This window comes from Plasmodium berghei, assembly GCF_900002375.2.
Source record: "Plasmodium berghei ANKA genome assembly, chromosome: 13".
In the NCBI taxonomy this organism is placed as follows: domain Eukaryota; phylum Apicomplexa; class Aconoidasida; order Haemosporida; family Plasmodiidae; genus Plasmodium; species Plasmodium berghei.
This window is the reverse complement of record NC_036171.2, coordinates 653,694-671,107: the sequence shown is the minus strand read 5'-3', so window position 1 is coordinate 671,107 and position 17,414 is coordinate 653,694. Positions and strand designations below refer to the sequence as shown.

At 25.3% G+C, this 17,414-nt stretch overlaps 3 protein-coding genes across 3 annotated transcripts; 1 reads left to right on the top strand and 2 right to left on the bottom strand.

Moving 5' to 3' along the window:
• Positions 1-737: 737 nt before the first annotated feature.
• PBANKA_1315700 (rhoptry neck protein 2) lies at positions 738-6,983 on the bottom strand (the record flags this gene model as incomplete). The annotated part of the gene is made up of 1 exon (XM_034566743.1): positions 738-6,983. The coding sequence occupies one exon, from the start codon at positions 6,981-6,983 to the stop codon at positions 738-740; it is 6,246 nt and encodes a 2,081-aa protein (XP_034423309.1).
• A 2,472-nt stretch (positions 6,984-9,455) lies between these two features.
• Positions 9,456-12,413, top strand: PBANKA_1315600 (ribosome biogenesis protein TSR1, putative; the record flags this gene model as incomplete). Its single annotated transcript, XM_034566742.1, has 1 exon — positions 9,456-12,413. One exon carries the CDS (start codon positions 9,456-9,458, stop codon positions 12,411-12,413), a length of 2,958 nt encoding a protein of 985 aa, XP_034423308.1.
• Positions 12,414-13,610: 1,197 nt separating this feature from the next.
• On the bottom strand, positions 13,611-16,696 carry PBANKA_1315500 (sortilin, putative; the record flags this gene model as incomplete). The annotated part of the gene is made up of 4 exons (XM_034566740.1): positions 13,611-13,778; positions 13,917-14,023; positions 14,188-14,292; positions 14,413-16,696. The coding sequence occupies 4 exons, from the start codon at positions 16,694-16,696 to the stop codon at positions 13,611-13,613; spliced, it is 2,664 nt and encodes an 887-aa protein (XP_034423307.1).
• Between the last annotated feature and the right edge of the window lie 718 nt (positions 16,697-17,414).

Sequence of the window (17,414 nt, the reverse complement as noted above, 5' to 3'; positions counted from 1 at the left end):
GGAGATAAATAAAAAAAAATTCGCAAATTCAAGAAAATATATTTTTTCAATTATTTATATGCTAAAAACTCTCCCTATAGCTAAGCATCTCTTGAGTATTAATGCTTTTGTTTTGTTAATAAATATTCATATATATAATATAAAATTAGAAAACTATATCTACTATTTATTAACAAACCGCAAAATATGTGTTTTAAAAAAGTTTCAATATAAATGTAGAAGAAAATTATTTATATTTACGTGAAATATAAGCATATGCAATAATATATGCATTGTATTTTTGTTTCATACGCTCTCTAAGGAATAAGCATTTTACAATAAGAAATGCATATATGGCATAAAACAATAAATATTTTAATTATTTTCTGCATAATATATTATATATTTTGTTTTATGTTTTTACTATTGATAAAAATATTTATAAAATTTAAAAAAGCTAAATTTTAAAAAAGTCGAAATTAAGATATTAAGGACAACTAAAACACTGGAATATACAAATGTATATAAAAAAAAATATATTTTTTTAATTGCATAAGAATTTTAAAATTTAAAAATGGTGCACGAAAAAAAATAAATCAAAAATAACAAACAAAAAAAGAAGAAATTATCATAAGTGTTTGTGCATAAATGACATACAGCATACATCCAAGTGTAAAAAATGGATATATATTTGTATATTTAGTATTGATTTATGGGCTCAAACTATTGTTACTTAGTTTTAAAAGTATTTCGTTATTTTATACTACGATTTTAGCATAAGATACATAATGATAATTGCCCTTTGTATGATTATGGATTTCATTGACGGCTGCTTTATGATTTTTCTCAGCTTCTGGATTCTGTTGTATTTCGGCTAAATTCTTTTCAGTTTTTTGTATCATTTTTTTCTTTATCGTTTTTATTTTTTTGAATACATTTTTTAATCTACGGATACCTTTTAATGACATAAATTTGTTCCACATATTTTTAAATGCTCCCTTAAGTGCCATATCAATTCTATTTACTACTTTAAACTGAGATTTTAATACGCTCCACACAGCTAAACCAGCCATAGGGGCAAACATGTATGGTGTAATTGCAGCAAATAAACCAACTGAAAAGACACTTTTCATAGATGCTAATGTTGAATTAGTTAATACAGCTTTAACAGTTTGTTGTATACATATACTTTTGGGTGGGGGTACAAGAGATGTATAGCAGCTAGTACTAGGTCCCATACCAATATCTGTAGCATGTTGTGTTATATCCATAGCACTTAATATAGTATATGTCGATAAAGTGCCTAATGTCATAGCCCCTAAAATTTCTTTTAATCGACCTTGCTGCCTTTCCTTTTGCCATTTTCCAATAAAATGGCCAAAATATGGAGCTTGTGCATAAAACATGTAACTTAAATGAGGTAACTGCATTTCACCAAAAACCATTTTTGCTAACTTGAGTGAAAATGAAAATGATAATGATACACCATATTTCATAGACTTTAATTCTTTTTTCATTGATTTGGGAAGTAAATTATCATAAAAATGTAATGCAGCGTCTCCTCCGAGTATCATTTTAAAATTGTTGACAAAATCTTTATCAGTCATTTTGTTGCCTAGTGAATTCTTAGAAAATTTATCTTCATAAGTTTGTAAACTATCTGGATTTTTTAAATGATGTAATGCAAATGTTGATAGCATTTTCCATAATGCCGAACAATGATCATAACACATATATTGCTGTAATTCTTTTAATCTTTCCTCATGTGGTAAGTAATGATAAAATGGATTAACATGAAACATTCCTGGATTTCTTAAATAGCCTGCTTGGAATGATATACTACTAGGTGTACTCATTGAAATTATATGATCAACAATTTCAATAAAAGCCTCATTAATTAACCATGATTCATCTTCATGCCGTATTAATTTATGTAATTCACTAACCTTTTCTAATAAAGCAAATCCCTTTTTCATATTTATAGTGGCACCAAACCACAATGCATGATCCACTTTGAAACTAGGTTTTCTTAAAAGCATTTTTCCAAGAGAAAGAGTTTTATTAAGTACATTTCTAAAAGCTGATTGTTTAGTTGGTTTAAAAGTTCGAGAAAAAAATATGCTATCCTCTATGTTATTTTCCAAAAGGTATTTACTATCTTCTGCAGCTTGAAGTGTATTTTCCATAACATTATTTGATTTTTTATGAATATCTATCCATGCACTTAAGGCCTTTACATACTCTTTATTTATATAATGATCCCATTTGTCATGTTCATTATAAATTAATTTATCAATTCGTTGTTTTCCCAATGTATTATCATTTTTATTTTGCGTATCCAATGAATTGTGAGCATCTGTATCTGTGTGTTCAATCAAATGGTGTGGAGTGTTGGAATTGCGATTTCCATTTAAACCAGGTATCAATGTTTCAAGTTTATTTAATTCCTTGTCAACTTCATTTTCCATATTGTGATAATCAATTTTTTCTTTTTTATATTCTTCAAAACCTTTGGAAAACCATTCCTCCATTAATTTATCAGCGTATTGTGGAAAACCTCCTTTAGAAAAGATAGCTTTTGCAAATTCGGGGTTACTTGTGTTCTTAGAATTCAAATATTTTGATGTACGATGTGCATTTTGAGCTAATTCAGTAGTTGCGATAGCATGTGTTGTAAATTGGAAAGTAGTCATAATATTTTCTAGCAGATTGATTGGTATATGTTGTAAAAGTCGATTTTTCATTAAAGTTTTTAACAACTTTTTTTTTAAAAATCCCTTTTTCATTCCAATTACAATTCTTCTAAGTTTATGGGGAATAAAGGCCGATGTAGACGTCGCAAATTTTTCAGAAAGTGAAGCTTTTAACATTTCTCGCTTTCCATTATAAAAGTTTTTAACTGGATTTTTGTTTGAAAATAATGATAATATAAATAAATTAATATAAAAAATGCTTTCTTTTTTAGCTATATCATTCAAATGCATCATATAATTGCCCCGTACTATAAGTTTTAATGGGGCTTTTGTTTCATTTTGTAATTCTTCGAGTACCATATTCATAAAATCGAGATACGACTTGTTTGGAGAATTCATTGTATTGTTCATAAATAAAAAGTGTCGAGCATATGAAACAAATTTTAAATATAGATTTCTAATCTTCTTATTTTTAACAAATTCTGAATATTTATCTATTAATGAATGAAATGCTAACAATCCTTTCGATTTCAAATTATATTTAGAAAGTACATTGAATTTTTTTTCTAATAATTTATTAGTTTTTATATATTGATCATAAATATACTTTGAAGTTTTTTTTTTTCCGCTTAATTCACGTGTTTTTATAAGTTCTCTATTATCATACCAAAATAAATACTTGTAAAAATCGGCATATAAGTTTTGTTCCATGATAAGTTTTATATAGTAACTATTTTGATAATTATTATGTGAAAAACTTTCTATTCCACTAAATGTATTTAATAGATCGAATGCTTTTTTCAAGTCTTTTTGATCTATATTTTCTGGAGCATTTCCTTTATATAAAGTAGATTTTTCAAAACTACAATTTATAATATTTTTTTCCATGTTTCTTGGGCAAACTTGTGAAAATACTCTTATTGCATTATTTGAAAAAGATACCGAATTTTCATATCCATAAACATTATTTTTATGAAAAACATTGTAAACTTCATTAATGTTTATAAGAGATACTGCGTTTAATATTAGTTCTAATGTGTCACATATTATTTTCCTTTCTCCGACATATGTAGTATATCTTCCTGGTCTTAATTCGATTGGAATAAATGTTAAATCTTTTTTAAATGATTTGTTAGGTCTGTAATAAACATTACACATTTCATTGTACATAAAAAAGGAATAATCTGAATTTGCTAACAACATTGTTTCCATTGAATAAAATGATTTCGTTCCTTTTGTAAAATATGAATTATAAGAAAGATATGCTAATGATAATAATAACATATGTCCAAATAAATAAATATTTGAAGAAGAAACAATGTATATTTCATAATTTAACGCAATAGACAATGGTGCTACATTTTTATATTTTGTTTTTATTGGTTTCATTATTTCGCCTAATGCTAGGTTATGGTAATATAATTTTTCAAACTGAGTTGTACCAGGATTATTAGAAAATATATGACAAATATATTCTTCTAATAATTTATTATATTCATTGCTTAACATCGATTCTTCGTCATTTTTTAATTCACTAGATTCTGAAGCAGAATTTAAATATTCCTGGCGTTTTTCCACATAATATTTTTTTAAAGAGTTTTCTATTTGTTTTAAAATGTTATTTTCTTTAGTAACCAATTTGCCTCTCTTTTTAAACAGTCCATTTACAATTTTTTCTCTTAATTTTCCTAACTTTTTAGAATATTCAAAAGAAATATCCAAATAATTACCTTTCGAAGGGAATATTGATTTTTTACTACAATAATTATTTACTTCTTTTGAAAAATCAGGTCCTATCATTTTTAATAATTCTGATTCATTGGAAATAAGTATATTTTTTTTATCAAAATTCATATAATTGGAAAAATGATAGTTTACATTTTCTTCTGGAATTTTTACATGTAAAGGGTTTTCTACATCTTTATCCGATTCTGAAGAATTCATTAACTTTTCTTTTGTTTCTCTATCTTGAGCATTATCTCTATAAAATATATTTGCTTCATCATTTGAACCTTCTTTGGCATATTTATTTTCAGAGCTTAAATCGCTTTCATAAGATAAAGCACTATCCGAATGCATACTATCTCCATAAATATTTTCACTATTATATCCGTTTCCTTGGTTTTTATTCGCGATGTCTATTTGATTTTTATAATAATTTGTATCATTTACATTTCCATTACCATCTTTATTGTCGTTTTCTAATTTTGTATTTTTTATTATATATACATTTGATTCATTTGATTCATTTGATTCATTTGATTCATTTGACTCATTTGATTCAGAATCAGAATTATAATCAGATGAATAATCATATGTGGAATTAGGTGCACCATTTTTATTACCACTTTTCGTTTCATGTGCATTATATATTATTGGATTCATTTTATTTTTGTATAACTCTTCATGATTTACTGGTTTCAAGCTACTAATGCTATTAAATATTTGTTGGTCATTTCCAGTAAAATAAGGCATTACACTATTATTACCATTTATCATTCTGGGTGATTCTGCAGAATTATCTGATCCCATATTATTGCCATTTACCAATTGGGGATATCCTGCAGAATTATCTGATCCCATATTATTGCCATTTATCATTATGGGTGATTCTGCAGAATTATCTGATCCCATATTATTGCCATTTACCAATTGGGGATATCCTGCAGAATTATCTGATCCCATATTATTGCCATTTATCATTATGGGTGATTCTGCAGAATTATCTGATCCCATATTATTGCCATTTACCAATTGGGGATATCCTGCAGAATTATCTGATCCCATATTATTACCATTTACCAGTTTGGGGTATCCTGCAGAATTATCTGATCCCATATTATTGCCATTTATCATTATGGGTGATTCTGCAGAATTCTCTGATCCCATATTATTACCATTTACCAGTTGGGGATGTTCTGCAGAATTATCTGGTCCCATATTATTACCATTTACCAGTTGGGGATGTCCTGCATAATTATCTGATCCCATATTATTACCATTTACCAGTTGGGGATGTCCTGCATAATTATCTGATCCCATATTATTACCATTTACCAGTTTTGGGTATCCTGCAGAATTATCTGATCCCATATTATTACCATTTACCAGTTGGGGATGTTCTGCAGAATTATCTGGTCCCATATTATTACCATTTACCAGTTGGGGATGTCCTGCATAATTATCTGATCCCATATTATTACCATTTACCAGTTGGGGATGTCCTGCATAATTATCTGATCCCATATTATTACCATTTACCAGTTTTGGGTATCCTGCAGAATTATCTGATCCCATATTATTACCATTTACCAGTTGGGGATGTTCTGCAGAATTATCTGGTCCCATATTATTACCATTAATCATTTGTGGGTACTCAATGGCTTTATTTGTACCTAAATTTTGACCATAATTACCAAATTTATCATTTGGTCCTTGCCGTTTAATGTTTATTCTATTGAGTCCATAATTACCTTCATGGTTTGTACCAAGCATGTTTTGATTAAATAATCCATCAAAGCCATGTAAAACCTCAAGTTTTTGGTTAGGATTGTTAAAATGGCTTATCAAATGTCCAGGCCTTCCATTATTTCCAATAGGAGATATTTTATTATCTGAAACATACAAATTTAAGTATGATTTATAAGTTTTATTATTTTCTTTATCATTATTATTATCATTATTATTATTATCAATATTAAAATTATTATTATTATATTTACTATTGTTATATACGTTATTATTTATTTTATCATATATATTACCATATAATCCATAGGAATTATTATTTCCATGATTTCTATCAGGATTTCCGTTATTTCCCCAACTTTCTATAGCATTATTTTTATTGTGTCCATTAGAATAATATGAAATATTCTTATTATTATATAAATCTGCTGGAATATTCATTTGTTCTAATTTACTTCCAAAGGATCCATCTTTCTGATAATTCATAGATTGAAGTTGTTTTGATTGATTATTATACGTGTTAATACCATTGTTCACACTTGTTAATTTTCCTGAAAACTGCCCAAATCCCTGATTTACTCCTGAGGGTGTATTGTGCCATATATTGATATTATGCGTTGGGTTATTTTTTAAATTAATATTCGTACTCTTATTATTGGCTCCATGTACTTCACTTTCGTGTTCGGGCATATAAAAAATAACATCCCCATTCTTGTCTGGATTATAAGTTGGACTTTTTTGTCTCACAAATTTGGTATTTACTACATTGTCCTTACTTGTTGTACTTATAATATCTATATTCACACATATAAATAAAATTACACCAATTGTAGCCTTTAACATTTTAATAATATAGCAATTTACATAAAACAAAAATAAAGGAAAAATATAATATAGATTTTAATATACAAAGTATTAAAAAAGTTATGCCTAATGTGTAATATTCACATCATTAAATAGTAAATCCTACAGTACAAAAAAAAATAAAGCAGGCAAATTATATCATATATTCACATGTAATTTATATTATAATATTTTTTTTTAATATATGTCTAAACCTAAAACTATGTACTTGGTCGGCATGTAATATTTAAAACATACAAAGAAAACATAAAAAAAAAATAAAAAAACTAAAAATTAAATCATTATAAAGCATATACCACAAAAATTAAACACGGAAAATTATCAAACCTAAAAAATATAATTCATTATAAATATGATTTGTTTAATTATAAATATAAAAATCTAATAATCGCAATCTAAGAATCTATAAATGGAAAAAAATATGAAAATCTAAATATAAAGTATACACATGTGCAAATAAAATTTTCACTTTTTTCTGTATATATAAATTTTTTTAAATTTACACAAAGTTGCCTTTTTATGTAAATAGTATTATAATTTCGTTTGCAAATCGTTAACAATTAAAAAAAATTGAAAGATGTTGAATTTAAAAACAAATATATAAAGAAAGAAGTATTGTAATAAAAACACATTTTTTTATTTATTCTTTATATTTATTTGGTGGTTTTACATCTATGTCATTAAAATATAAATGTCTAGAATTAACTTTTGTTTGAATTTTAATATTTTCTTTGGAATAATAATTAGCTTGCACATGGACGCACAATACTCCTTTAAAGAATATATAAATGCTATTTTATTGAATGTGTACATATTTTATATTATCACTCTTAATGCATACATAAATATTATTATTTTTTTTTTTCATGTATTTATTTTAGAATATATTGTTGAATTTTTCTAAAACACGTATGACAAAAAATTCAAACATTATTTTGAAATATTAAGGATATGCATATTAGACACATTTTTATCACGGAAAAAATTGTATATACGTATAACATACTTTATAATTATTAAAAAAAGAGGGCAATGCAAAGTAATATACTTTAGAAATATAGGCCTTTAGTGTGCTGTATCATATTTCATCGTATATCAAATTATAATATTTTTTTGTAAAAATAAAATAATTTAAATATATATATTTCGAAAAAATAAAATAATAAAAATATAATACTATTAGCATGAAGTATTTAAATATTTTTCATATATTATTACTTCAAATGAATTCAGGATATGCATCTTTTTGTAATGCAATGGTTTTAAATTTCAATTCTTATAAGGTTATATACAAATTGCTGCAATTTTATATATATAATAATATTTTCCAACATTTTGTTTTTATTTTTAGAATAAAGAATTATATCATATTTACTATGCACAAATGAAATATTTTTTTAGAATTGCTCTTCATTTTTGTCATTTTTATTATAGTTATCTTTTGCTAAAAATACATATACATAATAACCATTTAAATATAAATTATATTTGGTGTACAAAAAATTACTATGTATAGCAATTTTTTTAATATTATTCATTATTTAATAATAACAAACTGTAAAAATTATTATAGTTTTCTATGCTAATTGACACAGCAATGTAAAATAAAGAAGCTAAAGAAACGTCTATAAAAGTATATAACATCATTTATTTGAAGTGCATACTTATGATTGTTGTATTAAATATCTTAAAATTTTCAAACAATTTTATTCGAAATATAAAATATATTCCTATAAAAAATGTATAAATATAGCCGATAAGATATATTATGAAGGAATGTTATAATTTTAAGATTATTATATATTTTATCCTTTCTCCTTTTTGTTTCTTATTTCTATATATATATAAATATATATCATTAATATTTAAAAAAAATATAAGGCTTGCATCGCTTTGGCAAATGGAAAGTTAATGAAAAAGAAAAAAATATTTTAAATTAAAAATTTATTGAATCTACAATATGAAATTTAATATATTATGAAATGTTAAAAAAACGTTGTAACTCGTATGAATATATATATATATATATATATTAAATTATTATGTGTATATAGGTTTCCATTCATTTCGTATTATTTGAATCACGATTCCCACAAAGAAAAAAAAATATATATATATATATCAATATTGTAAGAGCAATTAAAATTAAAATAAAATTTTAAGAGTAGTTTTTTTTCATTTTAAAAATATATTTTTTCTATGTTTACTGTTGCAGTAATAAAAAATTAATATACATATATAACTGTATTTTAATATGGCATGCATAAAATGCATTAAATTGATATGAAAATATCTATTTATTTTGTAAATAAAAATGCTTCTTTAATATATAAAGGCTTATAAGAAAATTATATATTTTTTTAAATGACGATATTACGCTTTTGACGCTTTAAAAAAGTAGAAAAGGAAGGATTTTTTTGATACAATTTGTTTACTCTTCTTTAAATAACAATGAAACATCGATCACACTTAAAACAGGTAAACAAACAGTTTAAGAAAAATAAAACGCAGAAAAAAAATAAAAATGTTAATAAAAAGGCGCATAGGAAAAAAAAAAAAACAGTGGAAAAATATAGTCATATGCTACATAGAGCATATCAAGCACATAATACAAAATCAAGCAATTTAAAAAATGAATTAGAAGAAAAATCAAAATACGTTCCCATTTACAACTCATTAAATATATGTTTATTGCCATTTCATGAAGACGTCGATGTATTATCTTTCAAAAGGGAATTTATAAAATATATATGTGAGCAAAATGAAGATGATTCTATAAATTATGATAATATACAACTTTATGATATATATACAATACATTCTGACAAAACAAAACGAAAAAGATCCTTAGTAGTTTATGATGTACCGCGAAATATATATGGTATTATAGATGGCACAAAATGCGCTGATCTAATTTTATGTATATTTAAAGATGGATCCCTTGAAAATTCGGCATTTGATAATCTTGGATATGAGCTATTATCAATATTAAAAATTCAAGGTGTCCCATCAATTATTGGTATAGGATATAATACAAGTGAGAACAAAAAATATTCTAAAAATTTTGTTTCCAGATATTTTAACTCGGAATTTACAATGGATGATAAAATATTTTTTATAAATAGCAGTAACAATAGTGGCACTGTTGAGAATAATTATGACATTACTAGGAATAGTGATAATAATTGTAGCAATCATAATAACACAAATTTCCACAAACTTTACTACGAAATAATGAATATGAAAGTGAAAAATGTATCATTTAGAGAAGGAAGAGGATATATGATGATAGATTCATATGTTTATAACCCTTATAATGATTCAATTTATCTAAAAGGGTTTGTTAAAGGTACAGGTTTTAATGTTCACAACCCTATACATATAACGAACATTGGTGATTATTATTTGGATGGTATATATGCTATAGATGCAATGAAAAGGAAACGAAACGTCACCAACAATAATATAAATAATTGTAATTACGATATGAATCGCGAAGCATCGAAATTTTTCTTAAATAAAAATATTCAAATAAATGAAGAAAATGAAAAATGCTTTATTGCCAATTTTTTGAACAATGAAAAAATTACTACAAATATTAATTACAACTTTTATCGTATTCAAAATTGCATAAATAGAAATACTTTAGATGATGAAAATAATTTAATACCGGTTCGCCCATATATGGGAGACGATAATCATTTTAATGATAAAAATATGATGATGGTATTAAAAAAACAAAACATGTCTGAATTATCCCAATTTAATCTAAATCATGAAGACGACAATAATAACAACAATAATACAACTGTATATAAATTCAATTTAAATAGGGAAATGGGACTAAACACCAATGAACCGTCTAATGAGTATAACAATCATATATACACAATGAATACAAATTTGGCCAATGGTAATAATATGGAAAGAATGAATGGGATGAACGAATTCGGTCAATTTTCTAATAATGAAAATACACAAAATATGGCTAATAATAATAAGTGGATGTATGTATCCAATGAAAAGTATGAAGCAAGTGATAATGCCATATGTTCATATGATAGATCTCAGCCAATAAATGATATTCAAAACGGCGTGGTTAATAATTGTTTGGACAATAAAGATGGTTTAAATGATGCGTATTTTTTAGAAAACAATTCTGAAGATAGTGAAAATGAAAAATTTAGTGATAACAATAGCAACGAAAGTAGTAATAGCGATAGTGATGATAATAATAATATCGAAATAGACGACGAAAATAGCGAGGATATTTACCTGAGTAAAAAAATATGCGCAAGGGAAAGATTTAAAAAATATAGAAGTTTGCAAAGTTTGAGAACATCATTTATTGATGTTTATGAAGATCTTCCATTAACATATTCCAGAGTTTATGATTATGAATGCCATGAAAATTTAATGAAATATTCTAAAAAAAAATATATAGAAAATTGTAAGATTATACAAGAGAAATATTCTCTAGCAGATACTTATTGCATATTCGTTATAAAAAATGATGGTAATTTAATTAATTTAATGAATAGTTATGAGAAATTAAAGTTACCTTTTATTTTATCGAGCATATTACCTTTTGAAAGAAAAGTGACAGTAGTAAATATGGAAATTGAAAAATCTTCTACCTATTTAGAAAAAGTTCAATCCAAAGATATTTTCAAAATTATATGTGGATTTCGACATTTTATAGGAGCTCCTATTTTCAGTGAACAAATTATTAAAAGTATACAATCTAAGGGAAAGTATGAAAAATTTGTAAAACATGGAAAAAAATATATTGCTTCGATATTTGGGTTTACTACAGTTACTAGTTCACCTGTTTTTATTATAAAAACAAAAAATATAATAAATTATGGCGTAGAACAATACAACAATATTAGTACCTTACAAAACATGGGAAATCCAGACTACTTATTCAATACAAACAATGTGAATAGTATTTTTGGAAATGGAAATACTAATAATATCATACCAGTTAACCCTTTAAATGACTTTGACACACATATAGAGTTAGTGGCGCATGGTAAAGTTGTTAATTGTGATTGTAAAAGAATAATTATGAAAAGGATAAGTATTTGTGGTAATATTTTTAAAATTCATAAGAAAAAAGCGGTTATAAGAAATATGTTTTATAATCCTAAAGATATAAACTATTTCAAACCCGTTGAATTGCATACAAAATTTGGACTAACTGGAAAAATATTAGAATCTTTAGGAACCCACGGAAAAATGAAATGCTTATTTAGTAGTATTCTAAAGCAGCACGACAAAGTTTTTATGTTTTTGTATAAAAGAGTTTATCCAGTTTGGTTTCCCATTGCATGGGGCGGCGATCCACAATTAGGTCCTAACGATAAACCACTGGCGAATAAAAATGAGCACAAAATGGTATTATAATTATTCGATTTGTTATTCATTTTTTTATTCATATATACGTGGACAAATATAAATGGACCTAAGAAGTATATACAATATATGAATATACACACGTATAACAACCCTATATGATGCATAGTTTTCCTATTTGCTTGCATATTTTATTAAAAATTTTCAATTTTCATTCTTATTATTTCGTTTAATTATTTAATGTAATTTGTTTATGTTTTTGGTTCTTCTAAAAATGACATTTATATATATTAATATTTTAATAGCATTAAACTCTATTAAAATTAAATAAACTTGTCAATGATAGCATAATTCAATTAAAATGTATCCCATTTGTTTTATCTTGTTAAAAAAAATAAATAAAAAAGGCTATCATTTACATGCCTGCATTTATCAACTACACACAAATATAGGTAAAACGATGCTATTATATCGATATAGAAAAAATTCATATTTTTTAATTTCGCATAGGCTAATAAAGTTTTATTTGAGCATATGGACGGGTTTATATGTAAATTATTTAATTTATCGAAATTGTTATTTATTTTAAGTTCATAGTAAAATTAATATTATAATTTTTCTTCTTTTTCCTTTGGTGTTTTTTTCTTTAGCATAGCAGTTTGTCATAAACAAAAAAACTAACAAAAGTATGCAAAATATAATCTTAATTATAAACATTGCACATATTATAAATATGGCTAAATATATTAACAGTATAAAAAATAATATGCATTTTTAGTAAAAAAAGTAGATTAAGATTTAATCTGTGAAAAGGAAAAAATATAACATTAATAAGTGTTAATCCAAAAAAGGATATTGATAACTGTTTAAATAAATATAAAATAATAATGATAAAATGTAGAAGATAAAAAATTAAAAAAATACATCATTTTGGATATTATATTAAAAGAAATATTAATACATAAAAAAATAAAAATGGATACGAATAAAATAATAACATAAATAATTACATTTGCACAATTAAGATAATAATATTATTAGTAATAACTATAGTAGCTGAATAATTAACAGAATGCATAATCATAATGGTATTAAAATATAAAAAAATATGACTAATTAATAAACCAATCTCTTTTTATTGCCATAAGTACATATACAATTATATTGATTATTTTTGTTTTAAAAAAACAATTTAGCGCAGTAAGGGATAAATTATATTACATACGTTTTTATTTCATTATTCCCATTTTATAATAATTCAATGCTTTCTGGATATTTTTTTTGTGAATTCGATGTTCTGGATGTAATATAATTATTATGATTTGATCTATTTCTAGTTAATTCGAAATCGCTTCTTTGTCCATTTCTTTCGTTATTATATGACATAAGGGTAGGAACATCTTCTTCGTTGTTATCCTTTAATAATTATATCATAAAAAAGTGAAAATAATAATATATAATTAATCAAACGAATAAAACAAAATGATGTTAAAAATGAATAAATGCTTGCATATGTGTAAAATATGAAAATGATATAACCACTTTTATTCTTACTTGTTCCGCGTCTATAAATTCCATTTCAGGTTCGAACGCATTGCTATTTATGTTTCCTTTTTTCGTTTTAACAACTGAATATTTGACATGCTCAAATGTATCAAAGCCTATAAATTAAAATAGTAAAGTGAAGAAAAAAAAATAAATAAACAAATAGATAACCGAATAAATGACCCAATATGTTCAATAATAAGTACAGCAAAATAATTAAAAATTATAATGTGATTCAAGAAATATCCACATAACACATGTGCATTTTGATGATTATTACCATAATTATAAAACATGTTTCGAATTTTAGGGTTTCTGCATATGTATGTAATTATAAGCATAACGAGTCCCATAATAAACAGTATGAGCAAAATTGATTTGGCGCCTGAAGTAAAATAATGAACAAGTTAGTGGGTATAATGATAAATAAAAGAAATAAATTGCAACATTGGATGTTTTATTAAAATAAACTTTGGCAAGCATATAACATATTATTTATTTTTACTATTATTAAATGGGGAATAGTCTGGACAAGGAACAGGGACCTTTTCAGGAACCCAACCATTAACACATACGTCACCAGGAACTTTTCTATAAGCTGTTGCATAAAAATAAGAACTACTTGTGCACCCTTCAATTGTTAATGTTGAATCAGTTGGTTTACATTCAAAGCTTCCAACTTTTCGTGTAAAACCAGTTTCACATTCGTAATCTTCTGGTGTACAATCACAAAATTTTTTATCAACAATTCTTTTTAAATCCTTTCCATTAAAACATTCAGATGTTTGTTTTCTTCGTGTGTAGGTAATTTTTCTTCCTAATATACATTTATCTGTGAAGGCGCCACTAGAAGGAGACCAGGTTTCGTAATCAGAAGAAACTGAGTCTGCCGCCCATAGCCCTTTACATAAAGGTTGCCCAAGAGTATTAAAATCAAGATGATATAAAACCCCTATATCATTTCTTGTACCATAAACTAAAAATTCAACGGACGAAGAAGTTGGCTCAGCTACAATATTATCAATATCTATTGGGAATTGCCCTAATTCAAAATCAAACCAACTTTGTCCTTCATTCCAGCTAAAAACAATTTGATTAGTTTTACGCAAATCATCTGACATAACTATTAAACCACCATGATCACCAAACTCATAAATATATGGGCCTTTGTGTGCCTCTATCCATGTCACGCCACCATCTCTTGATAAAAATGTATTTACTTCATCGCTTTTATATTTTAAGTGGCTACCGACATTACCTGTTCCCATAATTATTCCAACCGCATTTTCTATTGAATAAAATGGAGCATATTGATGATAGTTTGTTATACCATGTAAATGTAAATAACACTCATCTCCACAATCATATTTATTTCCTATACTATCTACTTTCGGTGCTTTCAAATATGACCAATGTCCACCTTTATTAAAAGAAATAACAGTTCTTACGATTTCTTCATTTTTTCCTTTTATTAATTGTTTTTTTCTTTTTTCTGTATTTGTTTCAAATGGCCCTACTTCTTCTTCTAACTGCAATTTAAAATTTGTGAACTTTAAATCGTCATCTTTCATCTCATCTTGATCATCTAAAAAATTTGCAATATATACACCATCTAAACTTAAAACTCTATCAAATTCGCATTCACCAGATGCAGTTCTTATATTGTTTGGTAATGAAAGGGTATAATTTAGCCCGGACGCATCAGAAATATACACATTTCCAGTATTTAATTTTTCAGATGTTGATCCATGATTTACATGTAGCATTATAGCACCTTCTGAAGTATCTAAAATAGTATATGATTTCTCATGTATATCTTTTGGTAAATTCGCTTTATTAAATGTTTTTCCTCCGTCTGTTGATACCATCATATTAACTGTTTGTTTAATTACATCATTTAACTTAGCAACAAATATATATCCATTTGATATTAAAAACTTATTCCCGTGTTTTACTAGCACTTCGACATCTTTTCCAAAATTATTTGTAGATACAAAATCGACATCTTTAGACCATCCACTAAATCTTTGTTGGTGACCATTTCTATTTCTATGTCGAGTGTAATAAATAGTATCTTCGGAATGTGAACTTACATCTCCCCAATTAAATTGAACAACATAAATATCTATTAACTGAAAATTTGCACCTAAATCTTGTGTTAATGATAAAGTTTGCATACATTCCCCACTGGTATTATCTGTCGAAAAACAAGAAGCTGTCCATGATGAAACTAAAGCCCAGTGTGCCTTTTTATTATGAAATTGCCAAAAATTAATTTTATTTTTATAATTTATTAATTTAAATGTTTCTCCAGCATCCTCTGATATATAATGACTATTTTGAGCTCCAATAACTAATACAATATTTTTGTTAATAGGATTAACCATAATAAGATCGACTGCAGTAGTTTCAGGGGTATGTCCTGATGTGTTATCATTTTTGTTGTTGAAACTTTCCGATAAATTACTTGTTATATTTGTCCATATTTTACCTCCATCTGAACTTCTATATAATTTTCCCTTTACCGTTTTTACTAAAACAGTCGAATGGTTGTTACCACACCATTGGACATCATCCACGGCACTATCGAAATTTATTTCACTAACAGAAACTTTTTTTTTTACTTGGCATTGTGCTAAATGTGTTAATGACGAAAAAAGGAATAAAAAAAATAAAAGGTAAAATCGATTTTTATTTATACTTTTATATAAAAAATTTTGCATCTTGCTTTCATCTGAGTAGGAATACTTTTTGTGCCTCGGATTGTTTTGTTCGATTTTTTTTTTCATTCTGTATCTTCACGTATGTATGTATCTATGTGATCATGTATATGGATATGATATATATACGTATATACTTATATACATAATATATTTCTCGAAAAATGGAAAATGCACAATTTAATAAGTACTCTTATCGCATTTCTTCGATTTTGCATTTGAGCATTTGGTTTATTCTTCCTTATAACGAAGCATTATTATTTTAATTCGATTTTCATTTATTAATAAAAATAGGAAATTTTAAAAAAGAAATGGAAAAATACATAAGCATGTATTAATATAATACTTTATTATGTATTTACGTTACATACAATAAAGGGGTTTTAAGATAATTCAAATTTTTACATAAAAAAAATATACTATATATAATGAAATTAAATACATATTTTATATAATATAAAAAAAAAATTAATATACTGAGTTAATTTTAAAAATGTACGATTAAATGAATGCTGTAACTTTCGTAATATTATATACATATATTATTTTTTATTATAATACATACACCAAAATTCTATTTGATTTGCTTATGAAAAATTTGCGAGTATAGTAATTAAAGGAAATATAATCTAAGAAAATTTCCGTAGTATGTAGTAAAAAAAAAAAGGAAAGAAAATGTTGTTAATATGTTTTTATATTATTTTGAATATTAATACATACATATAATATTTGTGTCCCATATTTTATATTTCATTCCAAAAAATATTATTATAGAATACAAAAATTA